Consider the following 23,031-nt stretch of genomic DNA (forward strand, 5'->3'; position numbering starts at 1 on the left):
AAGAATTACACCATGTCTTTGTACATTTAGAGAACCTTATGACACTCTTCCAAAGGATGTGATATTCTGGTTTCTAGGAAAGAATGGAGTGATGGAGAATATATTAGATATAATTAAAACAATGTGGACAGTAGATTGAAAGAGAAACATTATGGTTAATTATTAGAAGCTATGAATTCCTTGCAAATATGTGAGAATAGTCAAAGAAATGTATAAAGGAAGTAAAAGTCGGCTTTATTTAACATAGTCATTGATTGGATTATGAGAAAAGTTACAGGTGTAAGAAGAGGAATTAAATCGAATACTATGTCACATTTTGGAAGATCTAGATTATGTAGACAGCATAGTCTTCATATCATCAATATACACTTATATATAAGCAAAATTGGAAGACTTGTATAAAACAGCTGAAACGTTTGGTCTTAAAATAAATATGACTAAAACAAAAGTTCTTAAAATGAACAGCAAATGCCACAAAGAAATTAAAATCAATCAACATTTAAGTTAAGAATTTCACATACTTGGGAGTAATGTAGATACTGATGGTGGAACTGACAGGGTTATAATGCAGAGATTAACAAAAGCAAATACCAATTTCAGAAAATTAAATAATATTTGGAAATCATCCAAATATGATAATAAACCAAAATAATAATCTTCAATATCAATGTTAAGGCTTTATTATTATATGGATCAGAGATGTAGAAACTGACCATAAAAACAGGAAGCTAAATTAAATACAGTAAAACCGCGTGTTTACGTTCCCGCAATTTACATTTTCCTGCCATTTATGTCATTTTTTGTTGGTCCCGTATATCTTGCATATCTTACGATATATTGTTTTCCCGCCATTAACAACTCAACTGACGTTATTTCCCGTGATTTGCATTTTTTTCTCGGGTGGCAAAACTGATTTTTGAATAGATTTCCTCTCATTCACATCGATTTCTGCAGAAATCTGCACATTTCTGTTCCCAGATGGCATTGCTTTCGGCTGTAGTTTCGTTTCCACCATCACGTTGACTTGCACGCTTGCAGCAGTGATGTAGCGATGAGCGATACTGTGATATTTCAACCACAATACGAATTGATATTGCAAAATTTCTGCTACGTAATTTAGCATGTGATAGTAACATGGATAAAAAAAGACAGAAAATGTATTTTGGTAGAAGAAAAGATGGCAATTCTGTGACATGTAGATTGGCATGCCGGAACACGTGTGAAATTAGCAAAAGATCTTGGACTCTCCGTGTCTACTTTGAACATGATAGTAAAAAACAGGTCCAACATTGAACTCAATGCAAAGCAATCTGGCACTATGTGAAAAAAACTAAAATATATCCGAACATCGACATACGATGAATTGGATAAACTTGTGGCAGAGTGGTTCGTTTCTACGAGAAGGTCTGTGGGGGTGTAGTCAGGCCAGGGTGACGCCCTGGTACTTTTTTAAAACTATCAACATTTTTAAATTCATTATAATAAATTATAAGAATTATAATAATGAGACTTATAATGCATTTCCAGCTTTTGGTCAAAAAAATAGTAGCTTGCCATTTTTTTTTCCAGAAAACAAGGCAATCTCTCTCCTCCATATGGCCGTCGCAATAATAATAATAATAATAACAACAACGACAATAATGCCACCCCTCATCCTCTGGATTTTTGTTTCCAAAGTAGAGCCCTGGCACTATTTCTTTTAGGACTACACCCCTGAACGTCAGGTATTCCAGTCGATGGTACTATACTCTGAGTGAAAGCCCTTGAATTTGCTGCGAGTTTGGGGATTAATGGTTTTACTGTGTCAAATCGATGGATCGATCGTTTCAAGACTCGTCACAATATTGTGTATAATCAAGTGTATGGAGAAAGTAATAGTGTTGCAGTGGAAATATGAACTAAAGACTATTATTCAGGACTACGAACCAAAAAATATTTTCAATGTTGTTGAAACTGGACTCTTTTATATCATTCTGCCAAGTAAAACATTGTGTTTTAAAGGAGAGAAGTGTCACTGTGGAAAACTCAGCAAGCAGAGGGTAACTATTTTGCTCATGGTCAATGCTAATGGATCAGAAAAATTACCTCCACTGATAATTGGTAAATTTAAAAAGCCCAGGTGTTTTAAGAGCGTGAAAAATCTGCCTACTAAGAATGATGCCAAAAGCACAGCATGCATGACCAGCAGCATCTTCACATCCACCATGCATGCTCTGGATGCTAAAATAGGGACAAATCACCGCAAATATTACTACTACAAAATAATACTGCTAGACAAATGTCCTGCACACCCTGAAGATCTGCAGCTCAGAAACATTAGATTAGTGTTCTTTCTCCCTAATTGTACAAGTGAGCTTCAGCCATTAGATCTGGGCATCATCCATGTATTTAAATGGAAATATAGTAAAATTCTTGTTGAAAAAGCTGTGTTTATTCCTGATACTGGTATGGACCCAAAACAGATGACCATATCAATCCTTGATGCCATGCATTATGTGGCCAAAGCATGGTTGCATGTTACTCCTGAAACCTTATCCATCTGTTTCCGAAAGGCAGGAGTTACGTTTGAGGAAGAGGAGGAACAACTACAGGAGGAAAAAGAAGATATGTCAGAGCCCAACAACTGGTATGTGATGGATTACTCTTCCTCATTACAAGACTAAGATACCTTCTTCGCATGGTACCATCAATGGTACCATGTGTAGAAGGCATCCTTTTCAACCACCTGGGTGAAGAAGTAGTGGAAGAAGTGGTTGAAGAAGAAGACTGTGATCAAGAACCTACCGTCCCTACTAGTAAAGAAGCAATGGAAGCTATCTTTATTTTGAGGTGGTATATTGCAAGTGCATCAGGAGATGATGGGGAATTTAATGCCTTATATACTGTGGAGAGGTAGGTGGAACTTATAAGAGTGCAGAAAAAGCAAAAACAATCAACAATTAAAGATTTTTTTAAATAGATAAATTTAAATAATTGTAAATTCATTTATTTTCAGTTATTAACTTTTGTAATCTTTTAGCCTTTTTTTTTAATGTTTTTGTTACATTTCCTGCTATTTACACTTTTTTCCATCAGTCCCCTGGAAAGTGTAAAAAAGGGCTTTTACTGTAATTTTCAAACACTATTAAAAATATTTTGGCAACAGCATATAACAAATGATGACTTATATAAACTGACTGAGTAAAGTATCACTGTTAAAATAAAAGCACAGAGGGAAATGGATTGGACCCATGCTCAGAATGGACAGCAGAGATTCCAAGAGTAGTTTTGACATGGATCCAGAAGTAAAAAGGAAAAGGGGAATGCCTAAATTAACTTGGCAGAGAATGACAGAAAAGGAAAGAAAAATGACTGCCTAGGAGCTCAAGAGAAGTTCAATTGGTCACACAATATAGAAGTATCTGGAAGAGATGGATCGCAGTTTTCTGTGCCATGAAGCAAGAAGAGGATAAATAAGTGAGTAAGACAGTAGCATAATAGCACTCTGAACTCCAAAATGGCAATAAAGATAGCATGTAGTAATACAGTAATTACAAGATTATTGGATGAAGCTCAGCCTAATGAAAACCGGAATCAGAAAGTGGTTTAGCACAATCAACCATCTGCAAATTAAAATGCAGAGCATACAACTTACCATTTTACCTAGAAAATGGTAAGTTGTATTTGATTCAATAGAAAAACATGCAATCCTAATATCGATGAAGAAACAAGCAATAAGCTAAATTATATACAGCTAATCCTTATAAATTACCATAGCAGCTCATTCCAAATAATTAAAGGAGTATGCTAAGGAGAGATACCATTTCATCCACTGCAGTATTAAAATATGCCCTGAGTGAACTAGATTGGAGTGACAAAGGGATTAATATTAATGGTAAAAAAAACTAAATCGTTTACGATACACTGATGGTGTAGTAATAACAAATGACTAAAGAGAACCAGAAGAAATGATGACTGAATTGAACATAGTGTCAAATAAAGTAGGATTACACATAAACTATGAAAATACTAAAATAATGACAAATATCAAAGAAAACCAGATGACATAAGAACAAATAACAATAGACAATAACAAAATAGAGCAAGTACAAGAATATGTTTATCTTTGAAGAACCTTTACATTAGACAAAAGAAGCATTTATGAGGAAATAAAAAAAATAATTGAGCTAGGCTAGATGGCTTTCGGCAAACTGAAAAAAATCCCTGCGGTAAAATAAAACCAGAAAACAGAGCCAAACTTTTCAGCCACTGCATCATTCCAGTTATGATATATGAATCAAAGACATGACCAACAACCAAACAAATACTGGACAGAATGAGGAAAATTGAGTGCAGAATGGAGAGAGAAATCCATGCTAAACATCAGATGGCAAAACAAAATAAGGAATGAAGATATAAGAAAAGAAACAAAAGTGATAGATATAGGGAAAGAGATTTTAAAATTAAAATGAACATATTGCATGAATGAAAAGAGATAGATGGACAAAGACGATCACCTAGATCCATATGAAGGAAGATGGAAGGATGACCTAGTGAAGATGATTAGAGAATTTTGTCATTGGAAAGCCTTCAGCAGAGAAAAATGGAGGCAATGAGGAAGGATTTTAACCAAAAATGGTTATAAAAATGGGTAAGAAGAAATATGGTACATGATGACTTAAGTGAGGTTGAATTGGATATAGGAAATGGCTATACAGTGATTATTGCTACTCTTTTCAAAGGCATTGAACATGATACAGCATGAAATCCTATTAAATAACTTCCAACAAATGGGGATGAACATAAAGCTGGAGATAATTAATTGCTGATGGACAGATAATAGTACCACAGGGCTATGTAGTTGCCTCTGCTGTTCAGTTTGTACATTACTGATGATCTACAAACTGTGAGGGGCAGTAGTTGATGAAGATGATGTAGCACTCTTGCAAGACTCTTTGAATAGACTAATAGTGTGGTCAAAGGATAATGGTTCCAGTTCAATGTGGCAAAGTGTAATCTGAAATAATTGCCTTGTGTTTGTGTTGGTGACATTGCCTGAAGGAAATTAATTAGGCTAGAGATTTGGGAGTTATGTTGGTGAACAGAGAATTAAAGTTCAAGAAGACATATCACAGAAGTTGGGCAAGATATCTGAATGAATTACTTGTATGTTAAGAAATATACTGAAAATCAAAGGTAAGGAGATTATTATATCTCTTTATAAGGCTTTTATATGACCATATCTAGACTGTTATGCACTGATTTGGTCACCTGTATTCCTTGGGATGTGGAAATGTGTAGGAGGATTCAGAAGCAAGTTGTCCAAATGGTGACTGGTCTGTGAAGTGTTCCCTATAAGGATAAGACCGATAGTTTGTGGGTTACAAAGTTTAGCTGATAGGTTAAATGAGGAGATATGATAGAAATGTATAAGTTACTTTTAAAAAAAAAGTTTTATAGAAGGTAGATTCAAATTTTGTAGTTCATGACTGGACAGGAGTAAACAAGGGTTATCTGCAGGAGGTTGTGTAAGGATGCAGTAAGTGTGAGAAGTAGATATTATGCATGGAGAATAGTAAATGAGCAGAAGATGTCTCTGAGGTTTAAAGAGAAGTACTATGAGCATCGTGATTAGTATGGGTATCCATGGAGATGCTTGTGCAATAATAATAATTAGTGGAGCTGTTGATCTTGTTGAGCAGGCAAATAGTATCTCCAACAAGCAGGTTGTCAATTTCAGTTGTATTTGTGCATGGAAGTGTGTGAATATCTTTAGGTGGAAGATGAATTTCAGACATCAGTATGAGACCATCCTACTTATTGGAGCCCTGAAATGGCTTAAAGAAGTTTCATATTTGATTTCTAGAGCAGGGTTTCAGATTTTTTAGCCATAGTATTAATGTACTATAGGTTTATAACCTTTCACAGATGTGATTCACATGAAGTGCACTATGCCTGTTAATTATGTGCATTTATGTATGTGTGTGTGCTTTCCAGTCAGTTTTTGTGTTGCAAGTGAGATATTATGTTTCTTTTGTATCAGTGATCACTGGTACAAATAAAACATATCTCACTTGCAGTGAAATCCCTTCTTCTTACTTTTGTCAGTGATCATTATTTTCTGAAATTTATGTTGCTTTGAGCTTTAAGGGAATATAATTGCTGATAAATATTTTACACCTCAGTTTAGTAAAGTTGCTTCTCTGGGTAACCAAGAAAAACCTGAAAATGGAGTAAAGACAGCTGAAAATTCAAAAGTTCCAGAAGACATTTTTAATTTTTATGAAAAACTTGAGAAAGATGAGGATGAAGTAGAAGATTCGCAAATAGTCTCTTTTGAAGTTAAGCAGGAGTTGATTGAAGAGCTTCAAAAAACGTATGTAAACACTCATTTGTGGGTAATAATACATTTTGGCACTATCAAAAGAACTATATTACTATACAGTGGTATCTCACTAATACGAACGAATAAAAACCATGCTCATTTGGATTAGTGAATATCCCCCCCAAGAGCATCAATAACTAGCTTTCAAGACAAAAATAATAGATTCTAATGGTATATCAATTTAATTCTGTAAATAAATGAAGTAACTGATAGAAAAAAGCTACTGTACTGTAATGTAAAACTTAAAAAATAATACAAAACACAAATTTATTTTGGTAAAAAATTTAATTTGTATGTACCTGTATTGTTGAGGATTCTGATTTAATAAAATTGCATAGTTCAGTATGTAACTTAATTTGCGTAAAAAATATCGCTTTCTTGTATACAACACACACAAAAAGTTTCACAAAATAACACAAAATTTTTTTTTTATTTCTTTGTAAAAAAAGTTGCTGATTTTCTTTTGCTTCTTGGAAGCAAACTTTTTCTGCCTCTTCATATGTTTTTTTTTTCTTCAAGTTCTTCATCGTCATCATCGTTTTCTAATTCATTTTGTAGTGTCATAATTATAATTTCAGCATCTGATTTGATTTTGAATTCACTTTCAGTTCTACTTGTAATCCATTTGGTAACATCTGTTTGTGAAATTTCAACATCTGGATTTATATTTTTAACCAAATTATGCACGTTTTGAATTTCCTCTTTTTGTGTATATTTGTGATTCATGCCGACAATACAGTATGTACTGTACAGTATAAAAAAGCAAACGTGAATACACAATAAATCAAAATAGGCTTCCAGTATAACCGTACAATCGACAGTATGAAAAAATACTGTACTGTAATAATAATAAAATAAATAATAATAGTTAAAATAATAATTATTAAATAAAAATAATAGTTCACAAAATAATAATACATAATAAATAACACATTTTTTCTTTCAAACTGCAGTTCGGATTACTGGAGGGTTCGGACTAAAGAGGTTCGGATTAGCGAGATACCACTGTATTTTATATATTACTACTATAATACTATATTAGTACTATGATAATATCCTGTACATGCCTGAGGGTTCATGTCAGGAATTTTATGATCTTGATAAGTATATCTTTGTTTATTTCTTGTTTGTTTTTGTTGTAATTGCATTACATTTGTTACCTGCAGATTTGTGTATTATGTGCAGATTGTCACAAGTTCTCCTTCCAAGCATGAGTCATAACTTACTGATTAGTTTTTGAATTTCCAAACTATAAATTCTTCTTCTTCTTCTACGCGTTATTCCCGCTTCCCATGCAGGGTCCGCGTGTTACTTTAGATGCGACTTCTTGTTAGTACTACTCCCAACCGACCTGTCGCCTGGTCTGCCACTGGGGGGGATATATTTTTGACTGTAGAGGCGTATGTTCATAGGGCCGGTTTGCCTGTTTGCGGGATGAAAAACGCCAGATAAACTGGCGGGAAAAACCCTACTGACCGCGCCCAAGACCGGCTAACTTGGCTATGCCTGAGGAAGATCCTCAAATTCCTCACGTCTACAACGGGAATCGAACCTGGGACACTCCTTCCCCAGGCATATGGTTGCGAAGTGCAAAGCCACTAGGCTAACCGCGCGGTATAATTTCCAAGCTATAAATTAAAGAGGATATTTTCCCTATACAATCTGATGAAAATCAGGCTCCTTTAGTATTATATTTTTTTTCTTTTCTATATTTAGATGCTTTATGCAAAGTATCTGCAATAAGCAAAATTCCTTAATAATTAGAGCTTATGGGTTTGATATCTGTACATTTTGGAATTGTTAATGATGAGGTCGAAATGAAATATCTCGTAACGTTAGTTGGATTTCTGTATATTATAATTTTTAGTATGTCCAAAGACTAAGAAAGTTTGACACCCCAAAAAAGAAAGTGAACAATTGGTCTCTAATTCTGTGTTGAACTTTATTTATGTATGTTTTGTGCTCAGATGATATATTGGAGGATATCTTTACCATAACTCCATATCAACAAAACATTGTTAATATGGAGTTATGGTAAAGGAGTTATGGGTAAGAATAAGCACCTGTGGTTCTTTTCTCAAATGTTTCCATACATATATTTGCATACAAAGATCTGAGTTTTAGTAGATAGCGTCTATATATGAAGTAGCCTGAATTTATACAATACTTTAGAAGTGCCATAACTTGTCTGGAGACTATCTTCCAGTAGTGTTATTATTTCTTCATTGTGAACATTTGTGAAAAGAGAGGTAACATTGAAGCTTACTGTGTTTTATATGTACATAAATGATTTGAACCGAAATATTCAACTGTTTGCTGATGATGCAAAATAGTATAATCAGGCTGATGTAGGGTGCTCAGGATGATTTAACCTCCCCACCAGCCGAGTGGATGAAATAGTGAGACCAAATTGCACTTCTTATGTTAATAGGTGTTACAGAATTGTATCCAGATTTGGCTGGACATCTATAGACGTCGTGGCCAGTTGGGGAGTTAAATGGGCTGGTGGTGTGGGCAAAAGATAATGAGTGCCAATTTAATGTAAAAAGTTTAAAGTTATGCATTTTGGAATAAAGAGATTACAAGCTGGGTACCACATATGTAAATTGATGAAGACCTACTAACACCTCAAAATTAGGATTTTGAGATGTTAGTGGTCAGGGAATTAAAAGTTCATTGCAAAGGTGGCCATAGCCAAAGTAGATCATAGGATTACTTGGTTATTAATAAACACACTAACAAGCAAGTTATCATTCTTCAATATCCAAATAATCTTATCAGCTACCTTGGTCACTTTTGCAATATTCCCTTGAAGATGTTGGTGGATAGGGAGTTTCACTCCCTATCCACCAACACCTGAAATCCTAAGCTTCATCAATTTCCATGAGTGTGGTACCTAGCTTGTAATTTTTTATTAAATTGGCACTTATTATCTTTTGCTAGTACCACAAGCCTATTTAAATCATCTTACAGAATGGCTACAACACACATCTGGATTGTGTATGAGCATCTCTGGTCATCTGAGTTTCACGGGGATGAGGAAGTGGTGGAGAGTATCCACAGGCAGGTCACCAAGATGAGTAATTTAATAAGAAACATAAGAAAATGACATCTCTTATCTGCTCCAACAAAGACCAGCCGCTTTCCCTAGACCTACCTGGAGTATACAAGTTTCCTTGCAGTTGCAGACAGTCCTACTATGGCCAGACAGGCAGGACAGCCAATATCTGGATATTTGAACACAAGGACTACATCCAGTTCCACCAATACAGCCACTCAGGACTTGCTGACCATGCATTGGACACCCACCACAGAATACGCTGGAAGAAGACCACTTTATTACACTGCAATGTGTACAAGCATGAAAGATTATTCCTTGAATCAGTCTCAGTTCTGAAAAACTTACCAAACCTCAACAAATTTGGGTGCATGAGACTGCCCCAAATTTTGGAAGCTTGCATTCTAAGATCATCGGCCACGACAACCCAATTTAGCCCACTAGGGGGCACATTTTAGGACTCTAGGACTGACTTCAATTGCCTTGCTTCAGCCTCATTTGCTTAGTGTGAGTGCCTGCATGTATATATCATTGTTTTGTGATCCCTGAAGATGGAAATGTAACATTGCCGAAATATAGGTAGTTATTAATTAAAGTTTTTATAATTAATAATTTAGTTTACATTGTAATTTCTTAAAAAATTAGAAGTATATCTAACCAATAATAATAACCAATAAGCTTATTTACAAGAATTACAATTATCCACAGAGATTCCATCACACTCAAGGCCCGTCAATATGGCAAGTTAAGCTGAAGATTTCAAGACAACTAAATTGATTAGCCTTTCTAAAATGCTGCAAGGATAATAATGTGATCCTGAACTGTGTAAAACTGAAACACTGATTTACATCAATGAAGGTTCTCCACGCATACAGACATGCTAGCTTTTCTTTTCTGCGGGAACAGATTGCCATCACCCACGTTCTCTTGGCCGACATCAATGACACTATTTGTGTGCTAGTGGGAGAGCTAACTACTACACTGAACATCGACTTTGGACGATCCTTTCCGACGTCTTTAACGCTTTAGCAGAAAAAGAATATGATGTTGGCACATTAAAAAATTTGAAAGTTTAAAAAAGAATATGGCTTCCAAACGTCAACTACGTCTCAATACAGTAATAAACCTATCATCCCTTAGTGCACTCACATGTGGCCACAACTTCACAATAGCACCTGAAAAGATCCCCCATAGAAAAAATAATGATACAGATAGAACAAAGTATCTGCATTCTTCACAACCAAAAACATCAGACTGGATGTAGCCAGTATTCTTACCCAAGCCAAACCACCAAAATGCAATTCTCCCTATCAGAAGAAAAATTCAAAGCTCTGCAAGAAATGAAAAACAACAGAAATGCAGTAATTACTAAAGCAGATAAGGGAAATGCCACTGTAGTTCTAAACCAAGCAGATTAGACAGGTAATCCTGCCTCTTTACTTTTAGATCAGTCTACCTATCTCCCTATAGAATATGATCCCTATAGAATATGAGAATCCAAATCAGAACACTCCATAGGCTCCTTAAGAAGGTTACATCTTGGCATGTGGAAATGATTAACAGACTAAAACCTTTTAACTCTAAATCTCCCCCCCCCCCCACCGGCATCAGATATGTCGACTATCAAAAATCCACAAGCAAAATGTACCGATATGTTTCATTGTGGATGGCATTGATTCCCCCATATACAAATTAGCAAACATTTAGCCAAAGTGCTCACACAGTATATTGACAACACACATAAAAAAACTTTGAAGCCAGTATAGAAAACCTCTCACTCCAACACACTGACATAATGATCAGTTTTGATGTCTCCTCCTCATTCACCAATGTCCCACTCAAAGATACCCTAGCCCTCATCCAAGCCAAATTTCCTCCTAGTGCTCACACAGTATACTGACAACACACCTTCACACATAAAAAAACTTTGAAGCCAGTATAGAAAACCTCTCACTCCAACACACTGACATAAGGATCAGTTTTGATGTCTCCTCCTCATTCACCAATGTCCCATTCAAAGATACCCTAGACCTCATCCAAGCCATATTTCCTCCTGATATCTCAGCCCTATTTGAGTTCACCATGAACTCAGCTTTTTCATTTGGCAAGTAACATTTTACAGATAGGGGGGGGGGGGGGGGACATACATGGATTCTCCACTCCCGCCACCCCTGGCTAACTTCTTTATGAAGACCTTTGAAGAAAAAGCCTTACACTCTGCTCACATAAATCAATTGTTTGACTACACTATGTGGATGACGTGTTTGCCATTTGCCACATAGCCTGGATATACTCCACAATTTCTCAAGACTTAAACAATCAACACCCCAGGATCCAGTTTACCTTGGAAAAGGAAAACGACAACAGTCTCCCTTTCCTAGACACTCTGATTACATGCTTAAAACCCACGAATCCTAATTGATTCATGTTTTTTTCTGTTTACAGAAAACCTATACATACAGGTAGATATATTCATCAGCAGTCACCCCCCCCCTTTCCCAACAATATGGGATTATAGAAATCCTATATAACAATTGCAAAATTAATCAGTTCTGATAACAATGCCCTAACTACTGAACTTAAACATATCCTTAACACCTTCACCAATGGCTGCAATCCCCCAAAAAATATTAAAACCCATTAACTACAACCCCCCCATGTCCCCCTTCATAGCAGAGATACTCTAAATCTATCATCATTCCATCTATCTGAGGTACATCTGAAAAACTAACAAAAATTAAGAAAATATGACCTCCATGACTAGGTCCCTTGCAGTTGCAAACTGTCCTACTATGGCCAAACAGGCAGGACAGCTAATATCAGGATATCCGAACACAAGGACTACATCTGGTTTCATCAGCACAGCCGTTCAGAACTTACTGACCTTGCATGTATGGTCACCCGTCATAGAATATGCTTGAAGGAGGCCACTTTATTACACCGCAGCAAGCACAATTACTAAAGATTATTCCTTTAATCAGCTAGCTCTGAAAAACTTTGCAAACCTCAACAAATTTGGGTACATGAGAGTGCCCCAAATTTGGGAAGCTTACATTCTAAGATCATCAGCCCAATAACCAAGACAATCCAATTTAGCCCTCGGGGGGGGGGGGGGGGCACCTTTTAGGACTCTTGGACCAATTTCAGTTGCCTTCAGCCACATTTGCTTAGCGTGAGTGCCTGCATGCACATATCATTGTTTTGTGATCCCTGAATATGGAAATGTAACATTGCTGAAATATAGGTAGTTATTAATTAAAGTTTTTATAATTAATAATTTGGTTTATATTGTCAAATTAGAAGTATGTCTAACCAACGTATAATTGTAAAATCTACATGTGAATATCTACAAGAATCAAGATGAGTAGTCTATGGAATACTTCCCACAATGAGAGATTGAAGGTTTGCAGGTTACAGAAGTTTATCAATAGGTGGAAAAGAGGAGATATGATAAAAACATTTAAGTTACCAAAATGATTAGGATTGGTGCAAAGGAAAGAATTTGGCTTGGAGTTTTTTTTTGGGGTGGGGGAATTTTTTTCTTTTATTTTTTGAAAGAGATTTCTAGCTGTTGTGACACTATGGTTATTTTATTTTTGATTCATTCTAGTGAACGTTTAATGTAATGCAAAGAATTAAACTCTTGGAATGGTGTCCATATTGGCTAATAAAGCATTGTACATTATATACCAGTTTGCTGTGAAGCCGCCTGATGTTTTATCATCTGATTTTTCTATACTGCCATCTATTATTTGGCAGTCTAAAGGAACTGCTTTACTGCATATAATCAGATGGAGAGAATTTCTAGTTTCCACAGTGTACTTGGGTATTGCTCACACTGTAGGAACAAAAAGATTATGGCAAGGGAGAGGGATCCTCTTCTCTGAAGATCAAACATAACATTATGTACATTATTAGGTTTTATGGAATGAATATAGCACATGTCAATAATTAAACACCGGTTTAATCAATCCTATATTTCATCTCAGTTACTGAGACATCAGCAAAACAACATTAAAATTGTGAAAACATGTGCTCATTTCAGACAAATTATGGAAACTACAACCATGTTAGAAATAATTACTTTTATTTCCTGGTCATCATCTGGAGTATACACATACATACAGAGACAAGCTGTATTACTTTTCACACAATATGCCAAAGAGACAATGATTTGATCAATGATTATTCTACTAGCCTGACCTCTAGTGAAAATAAATAAATAAACATAAAAATAAAATAACTACATCAAAGCTATATTCTATTTATAACATCATCAGAGAACAATTTCATATAGTTTTATTACAGCAAAAGTGGTGTTCTAATTTAACATGAGAGTTGCTGTATTAGAGTTAAGATCCTGGATTACCTACAGTCTTATTTATAATTAACTCTTAGTCAGAAAGGTTATATGGGTAGAATATGTGCCTTCGATAGTCTTGGGATTTTTAGACCATCATTATTGTTAAGATTAGGGTGGTTGACAAGAAGGTCTGGCAAATAAAGAAGAGTTTAGCTGTAAGGGAAGCCTGGGTAGAACAAAGATTGGAGGCTCTGTTGACAAAGGTTTAGATAACACCATATTACTGAGGGGAGGATGGGAGAGTTTGTGTATGTATCTACCTGTGTGGGTGGGATTTCTCTAAACTGAGAAAGAAAGAAACTGTGCCATTGGGATGCGATTAGAGTATATCTAGAAAAGCCAGGCTATTATTATTTTCTTTTTCTATAGTGAACTGGATTATGGAGTGCTAGCTATTGATATGGAAGGAGTAACGTGTCTGCACTATATGGCCAAATAGAGAACACATCATCAATGTATCTTAGCTAGATAGAAGGTTTGAGAATAGTAGTATCACGAGCATATTTTTCAAAATGTTCCATGTAGAAATTAGCTAGAGGGAGAGAGGGGAAGAGCCATAGCTGTACCCTCAATAATATCTTTCCAAGTTGAAGTAGCCAGAATGGATGGTAAAGTTTTAAAGATCAGTGATATCAGGGGGATGGGACATTTTCAGTAAATTTAAAGTGTCAGGAAGAAGGATATTGGTAAAATGTAAGTTCACTGTAATATCATTATTGTTTAAAACTAAATTTTGGATTTAAGATTTAATATGAGGGAATTTTTATATAAGATGAAGAAAGTGAAGTTAAGGATTTGGCTAACTTAAAAGAAGGGGGGGGAGAGTCATTAGCATCTATGATGGGACAGAAAGGGTTATTAGGTTTATGAATTTTTGGCAAATCGTATATCAGAGAGGAGGGAGAATGAACTGGTTTGAGTTTTTTTAACTTTTATTTTTATTTTTAATGTTGACCCCACAAATGAAAGGTCACAAGACCTATAACACTATTACAGTGTCATGTGTGGGCAAGTGATTAAGGAGAAAATGTTTCCTGTTGATATGTTTCTTAAAGACTGAGAAGCTGTACTCAGTGGGAAAACAGTATGGGGAAGATTGTTCCAAAGAATAGAGGTGGATGGAATGAAGGAAGCTGATGAGAAGCTATGTCCAGCTTCGGTGTGTTCGAAGCTGGACATTGCATGATGTTGGTCAGTGGCTCCTCTAGTTCTGTGGTTTGAAGAAAGTGGAGAAATGGTAGCAACCAATTCAGAGAAGCAATGTCCATGAAGGTACCTATGGAACCATAGGTGCTGAAACAGAGCACCTATGATAAAGTAGCTGAAGTGAGTCTGTGAGGGAAATGTCATCTTATTAAGTGGATTGCCCTCTTCTGAATATCATCAGGACTTCTTAGAGAGGTCTTGGGGAGTGCTTCTCCCCAAATGTAGGAACAGTACTCCAAAGTTGGAGAGATTGGGACTTATAAAATGTTAGGAGTTGAGAGAAGTAGTGTTTAGAATGGAAAAGAATACCAACCTTTTTAGAGGCATAGGAGGCTATGTAAGTTATATGTTTGTATCAGGATAAACTGGATGTGACAGTCAATCCAAAAAAAGAAAATTGATCTTGAAAGGAAACTGGAACATTATCAAAAATGAGAGAGGGATAAGGTAGCATTTTTATTATTTTTATTATTTCAGCTAACAAGACAGACAGGTTTGAGTTTTTTTAGCATTGAAATTTGCTAAGTTGTCTTAACTCCATTTCAGGATATTTAGGAGTATCAGTGTTCAAGTTACTGGTTATGGAAGATCTTGTTATGAGGCATCTAACATTTAGGGTATTGCAGGGTTTATCACATGAGGAAGAGGAATAAAGAGTACTGTCATCAGCAAAGCTGTAAACAGGATTTGAAGTCAGAGAAAGTGGTCGTTGTTGTAAAGGAGTAATGTGGGTTAAGAGCATAGAACCCTGAGGCACTCTCGCATTCATGGGGAAAACTGATGAGAGGAAGCCATCCACCATGACATGCAGTGAATGACCAGTGAAAAATTTGGCAGTCTAATGTGACAGAGTGTAGAAGGGAGGCCATAAGATGGCAGCTTGTTCTGAAGGCCTGAACAATAACATGAATTTCTCCAAATCTTTCCATGGCCTGAGTTCAAAGGTGGGTGAGATTAGCTAGAAGGGCAGCTGTAGAATGAAAATGTTGGAATCCATATGGGTGATTGCGATTGCTAATTAACTGATGAGTCTCCAGGTAATGAAGACACTGGTTTTGATAACCTTCTCCATTGCCACTGAAATGAGAGCAATGGACAATAGTTAGATGGTTGACTTTTCTCTCCCTTTTTTGTTACAGGCTGGATCCACGTGGGCTTGCTTCCATGCTATGTTGGGTAGATGCTAGTAGAGTGTGAAAGTTTATATAGACAATACAGGATGAGTGTCATTTCTGGAGCACAAGTTTTGAATGCAACTGGAAGAATACCATCTGAACCAGGAGCCTTATTAGTATCAAAATTAATGAGGATTTTTCTAATGTCTTTTGAACAGAAGTTCAGAGGAGGCATGCAGTAGGCAGTTTGTGGAAGTATGGGAGGTGATTTGCTTTAGTCATACAGGCAGGAGTTGGAGGAAAGAACTAATACCATGAGGTCTGCCCAAGATAGCAAGAAATGAAGGCTCTCATTCCAATGAGTTTTATTTTGGTTACTAGTTCAGTGTAGGTGTTTGGATTATGAGAGTGAAAGCAGTAATCTGACCAAATAAAAGCAGCATAAATTTCTGAAGGTCATCCCATTTGGCACAATTATAGTGCCATAGGGTACTAGACTGAGATTGGCTGGGAGGAGAATGAACTGTAGAGGAAACTTGAATAACATTGTGGTCAAGAGTTGCCAAGGTGAATTGCAGACATCCATGGTATGTTTTGAGGTAGAGTTGGTTAAGAAGAGGTCAAGAATAATCTTCAAAGGTACATGTGGCATAGCTATAAACAACAAATTACATGATAACTGCAGTAATTAACTTTAATGAAAGTTCAGATATTTCATGCTGAAAATAACAGTACATTAGTGTGTAGAAACAAGCAAATCAAAGAACAGGAATACAAAGTATATACAACAATTGGTTTCCCAATTAAAAATGGTTGCTGTGAGCTAGAAATTAGTATATAATAAATAATATGAAAACTGTTTTTAATGTTTACATAAAATGAGAATCTCCCAAACTTTTGAGAGAGAGACAATCGTTTAGATTCAGATTAGACCAATGTAAAAGGACTTCACAACTTTCTTTGAAAAGATGTTCATACTATGGTGATCCGCCTATGCCCCCCCCCCCCCCCCCCCCCCCCGTGTTCCAGACTGGTAGGCTGGTTCTCCTTGAATTCTGATGACTCAAATTTTGAAGACTCGAAAGGGGGTATCTGCCTCCCTGGTGCCTACGGTTTTATAAATGACCTTGTAAAATGTAAAAGTATTATAATTTTATTTTCTACACTGGGGGGACTATGCTCCCCTGGCACCTATGGTGCCCAACCCCCCCAAGGGTGGACTGGTAGACCGGTTCTCCTTGAATTCTGATGACTCGAAAGCTCCCCCACCCCTTTTTCTTTTTTGCTTCTTGGTGTATGTATGTACGATTAGGCATTTGTTTCCATTGCAAGCCAGTTTCATCTACGTTAAATATTTGTTCCGGTAGATAACATTCTTTGATTAAAGAGTCGAAACTATCAACAAATTTTTGGGCTTCATCTGCACTTCCTGCTTCTCCTGTGACACGTACATTATGCAACTTGGCAACCAGACTATCTTCTTGATCTCCTGGTTACAGCACACATGAACCCAAACACACGAATTAGCTCTCTTAAGGGCAAGAATATTGGACCTGTAGTTCGAATTTTCCAAATTAACATTGAGGGTATATGTAGAGCAAAATGTGAATACCTCTCAAAGATTTTATATGACAACAATGTCGACATTGTTCTTATTCAAGAGACTCACTGTAAGGATGAGGATCAGCTCCATCGCAGGGGTCGAATTCCTAGTTACATTAGCATTGGAGCCACTTACCATCATGCACATGGCCTTATAGAAGATTCCCACCTCATTACAACCAGCATTGTCGGTGACGTGCATCTGATAACAACTATGATAGGGAACATAACCATTACCAACGTGTATAAACCCCCTGCCCTCTTGTGGCCTCCACAAGTTCTACCAGTGCACAACCACCTTGCAATGCATATAGGCGACTTTAACAGCCACCACACGCTATGGAATTATGCTTCCAACAATGAATGTGGAGAGACTTTGACTGAATGGGAAGAAATTCACACCATGTAGCCAATTTTCGACACAAAAGATAGATCTTCCTTCAGGTCAGCAGCTTGGAACAGGGAGTACAACCCCAACCTCTGCTTCGTTACTCAAGACCACAATGGACGACCGTTACCTACATCGAGAAGAGTTCTCTCCAACTTTCCCCGAAGCCAACATAGACTGATTATATTAGAGGTAGGTCTGCAGGTTCCCCTTGTCAGATTCATCCAACGTCCCCGCTGGAACTTCCAGAAAGCCGACTGAGATACATTTACTTCCTGTCTTGACAAATATGTCTGTTGGATCCCTCCAACAAGCAGTAATTACAAGAGATTCGTGGGAGCTGTCTTAGCTGTAGATAAGAAGACCATACCAAGAGGCTTCCGGAAGGAGTATATTCCTGGATGGAATGATGATAGTAATAAATTGTATCAAGAATATCTAGAGTGTGGTGATCCTGACATTGCAGATGAACTCATTCACAGCCTTGACACCAACTGACAGAAGAACTGGACTGAAACAGTAGAAAGACTCAATTTTTGGCACTCCAGTAGAAAAGCATGGAGCCTTCCAAGAAAACTAGGTAGTGGCACCTTCACTGTCCGGGAACAATCAGCTATTTCTCCTAACCAATATGCATCACATATTGTCAACATGTCAAGATATACCATCAAGAACAAACAACACACTCTTCAAATAAAAAGAGAACGTACATATTTGAAAAATAACAGACCATCAGACCCGCTATATTCATGACCCTTCACTCTTGAAGATATTAACACTGTTCTAATGGATATGAAACCAGGCAAGGCTCCAGGTTTCGATGGAATTCATCCTGATTTCCTGTTGAAGACAGGCTAAAAAGCTTGAGTGGTTGGCTTGCTTGCTTTTTTTCTGACATCCTCCAGACTGGTAGACTTCCAAAAGAGTTTAAGAGGACAACAATTATCCCCATCTTAAAACCAGGAAAAACTAAAAACAAACCAAAAAACTACTGACCAATTGCTCTGCTTAGCACTTGCTAAAAGCTCCTAGAAAGGCTCATCCTTAATAGAATTGCCCCTAAGATAATAGAACAAGTCTCAGTGGAACAGGCCAGATTCAGACATAAACGAAGCTGCTGTGATCAGGTTCTGTCACTTACCACACATATAGAGGCAGGCTACCAACAATGCCGGAAAACAGCTGTAGCTTTTGTAGATCTTACCGCAGCTTATGACACAGTCTGGAGGCATGGCACAGTCTGCAAGTTGCTCTGTGCAGTCCCATGCAAAACAATGGCAAAACTAATCGATAACATGCTAAGCAACCGCCTGTTCCAAGTGTGTATGGATGAGAACAAAAGTAAACAAAGAACACTGCATAATGGACTACCACAAGGGTCAGTTCTGGGACTACCACAAGGCTCACATCACAGATTTGCCTAATACAGCCTCCAAGAAGTTTTTGCTATGCTGATGACATTGCTCTAGCCACCAGACACACCAATTTTACTACAATGGAAGATACACTAACAAACGACCTTGCAGTCCTAGATGAATACTTCAGCAAATGAAGATTACGCCAAAATCCTAGCAAAACACAAGTTTCATGCTTCCACCTGAACAATAACCAGGATAACAAAGAACTCATGGTCTACTTCAACCACAAACTGCTGCACTACAACAGATTCCCGAAATATCTGGGCGTCACTCTAGATAGAACACTATCTTTTAAACCACATCTCATTAACACAGCATCCAAGCTAAAAACAAGAAACAATATACTGCAAAAGCTATGTGGAACAACTTGGGGTGCCTCAGCAACAACACTTCGCTGCACAGCTCTTGGCTTCGTGTACTCTACAGCTGAATACTGCTCACCCGTATGGCTGAACAGTGCCCATGTGTATTTGGTTGATGTCCAGCTTAACACCACTGTGCCTTATTTCTGGAACTGTAAAATCAACCCCAAACCTACTGGCTCCCAGTGCTAAGCAACATCCCGCCTCCACACATCCGCAGATCCAACTTTCTTCTACATGAATACAGCAAAATCGTGGAAATCCAAAATCTTCCATTCCATGAAGACATCCCACCCTTAGAAATAAACAGGCTAAAGTCAAGGCACCCTCCAATCTTAACAGCAAAAAATCTTGCAGAGACAAGTTTCTACATGAAGGAGAAGTGGAAAGAGTCCTGGTGTAACACTTCAACAGGGATCTTCCACGAATTAGTGGACCCAACACAGATACCTTCGGGTTTTGACCTACCTCGGAAAACTTGGTCTGCCCTTAACCGAATCCGCACCAACCATAGCAGATGTGCAGATCACCTTTACAAATGGGGCATGATTGCCTCACCCAGGTATGACTGTGGATCACCCTGCCAGACAATTAATCATATTACAGCAGAATGTGTCCAACGTGCATACTGTGGAAACCTGTCAGTACAAAAAAACAACAAGTACTTTTCCAATCAATTTGGTGTAGGGTGTTAAGAGCATGATTTGAGAGTCCTGCTTCACTGAAATTGTTAAATTTAATGTGTCGTTCTTTTTTACGGATAGGGATTGTATGTCCAGTTTCCCAAATATAAGATAAGTTACAGCTGCAATGGATGCAATAAACTCCAGGTGAGTCACTCAGAGTAGAGGATCATTAGAGAAGTTGAATATGTTTTTTAATTTTATAGGTGGTTTAAAAGTGGCATTAAGATTATAATGGTGTAGAATTCTGTTAATTTTTTCCGATTACCCTTTAAGGTATGTGATAGCTATGGTTTTACTGCAATCTACAGGGTGTTCGGGATAAATTTGACAGTTTCGTAAGGAAAAAGAAAATCTTCTTTGTATCTATTAAATTTAATGAATTGACAAAACAACATTACACGCAGAGTTAATTACAATACTATCAACAAGATTTACTCAAAATAACCACCATTAGCATCGATCACAGCTTCAATTCTGCTTCGGAACCTCGAACAAGCTGATGCTACAGTCTCCCTGGGAAGGGCCGCAAAAACTGTTTTAATTTTATCCATTAACTGGGCTTTTGTATTACTGGAAGTGCGATTGGTGTCTTTTTCAACTGCGCCCCATACAAAATAATCCATGGGGTTAAGGTCTGGGGAGTTTGGAGGCCAAACATTTGGACTGGTGAAGTCGTAGAAATTTTCAGACAACCATTTTTGACTTTTCCCAGAGGTGTGGCAAGGGGCCGAATCCTGCTGCCATACATACGGCCTACCATTGGCTACCCTTGTTATCCAGGGCTTGACTACAGTTAGCAACTCCACGAACAAAGCCCGAATTCCAATGCCAGGGTTCTTCAACACCTGTTCCTGCAGATTTGCGAGGAATTCTGCTGTACGAACGCAATCAGATCGTCTGCTAGGGATCTTTCTTCTTGCTACATCCTCATAGTCACCATTGCAAGTCTCTAGTTCATGCCTGATTGTTTTTACTGTATTCAGAGAGCATTGGGCAGCAGTCGTAATATCCTTATTTTGATGGCGGGCACGAATCATCATGATACAAGTTATTCTCTTCCATGATTCAGGTGGGTTCCAGCTATCCATCCTTTCTGACATCTTGTATATGAATGAAGAAGGGTCCAAACTTTTAAATGAAGAGAAGTGTGTGTTAATACATGTAACTTACGGAAAAATATAATTAATTATAAATATGTCAAATTTATCCCGAACACCCTGTATATTATTTTTTGAAGTTTTATGAAGAACTTTATCAATAGTATTTTTGCTATAGCCATTATTTATAAATATATTGATAATAATTTGTAATTCTTGTTTAAGAGCTTGTTCATTAGACCAAATTGTTATAGCTCTGTTTTTGACGGTGCTAATGACTCCAAGTTTTTGCGAAGGGTGGTGATATGAGTTAGCATGTATATATTGGCTGTTATGTGTGGGCTTGCGGTAAACAGTGAAGGATGACTGTTTACTGACTGAGGGAAAATGTGTGACCATTGTATCCAGGAAAGAAAGCGAGTTTTTCATTAGCCCTTATATACAAGTTACCCATGAAGTTACTTCACACGCAAACCTTGTTTGCTTACACTTGGATAAATTATTAAACCAAGAATATAATTTCTTGGCATCTTTAATTTATAGTATAAACAAGTAGAAAAACTTACAACATCATAGACGTAACAAAACCAAAGAGAGGGTTAGGAGATTAATGGTTGAGAACAAGGTATCTTTCAGACGGTTCAAAGTAGTTTGCCAAAGGTGCAGACAGGGCTACCCATGGCAGTGCCTTCAATCTGTCTGTAGATCTTGTTTTTTTTAGCTGCATTATCCTGATTGCATAATAAATTCAAAAATTTTCCCAACATCAAGAGGAAAATCATCATATAGTAAACTAATTGTGTTAACGGAATGTTGGCAAAAAGAGAAACAGTATCAAAACTGATTAACAAATTTGACTGTTGTATTGGAATATTCTTGATTTTCTTCGAGAAAATGTGTGGAATTCTTGATTATGACTGGTGACAAATGATTCATCTTCCCTTCCAACTTGATCTATGAAATTGGTGTAAGGGAGTCAGTTTGTGTTATGGAGGTTAAAGTCCCCAAGGAGGACAATCCCACAATTTGGGTAATTAGTTTGTAAGAAATCAGTTTTTAGTGATAGGTAGTCAAAAAAGACCGCAGTATTGTCCCTGTTAGAAGAGCTGTAAAGGCAGCAAATGAAGGCTGAGATAAGGAAATCTTGAGCCATACCAGATCAAAAAGTGGGGATTCCAAGTTGGATAGCCTTTGACAGGAGGATATCGGATTTCACAAAAGCACATGTTCTTCCCTTTTTGTGAAATGCATCATGCAGGATATAGTTGGGATAGTTGATCGGACTATGGTCATGGAGGATGCTAACTGAAATCAGGTTTTGATGTCTGTAAGTGGTGTGTACGTCACTAATGTTTGTATTAATGTCTTGAAT

The 23,031-nt window shown here is 37.1% G+C and overlaps 1 protein-coding gene across 1 annotated transcript in view; it reads left to right on the plus strand.

Annotated features, from left to right (window-relative positions):
* Positions 1–23,031, plus strand: part of hay (ATP-dependent DNA helicase hay) — a 337,042-nt gene that overhangs the window by 131,399 nt on the left and 182,612 nt on the right. Inside the window, exon 8 of the mRNA XM_090412093.1 lies at positions 6,165–6,355. Coding sequence (XP_090268219.1) covers positions 6,165–6,355 — 191 coding nt within the window. The remainder of the gene's footprint in view (positions 1–6,164; positions 6,356–23,031) is intronic.

Source organism: Typopeltis vanoorti, chromosome 22 (genome assembly GCF_054136105.1).
Source record: "Typopeltis vanoorti isolate ZY-2024b chromosome 22, IOZ_Tvanoo_1.0, whole genome shotgun sequence".
NCBI lineage: Eukaryota > Metazoa > Arthropoda > Arachnida > Uropygi > Thelyphonidae > Typopeltis > Typopeltis vanoorti.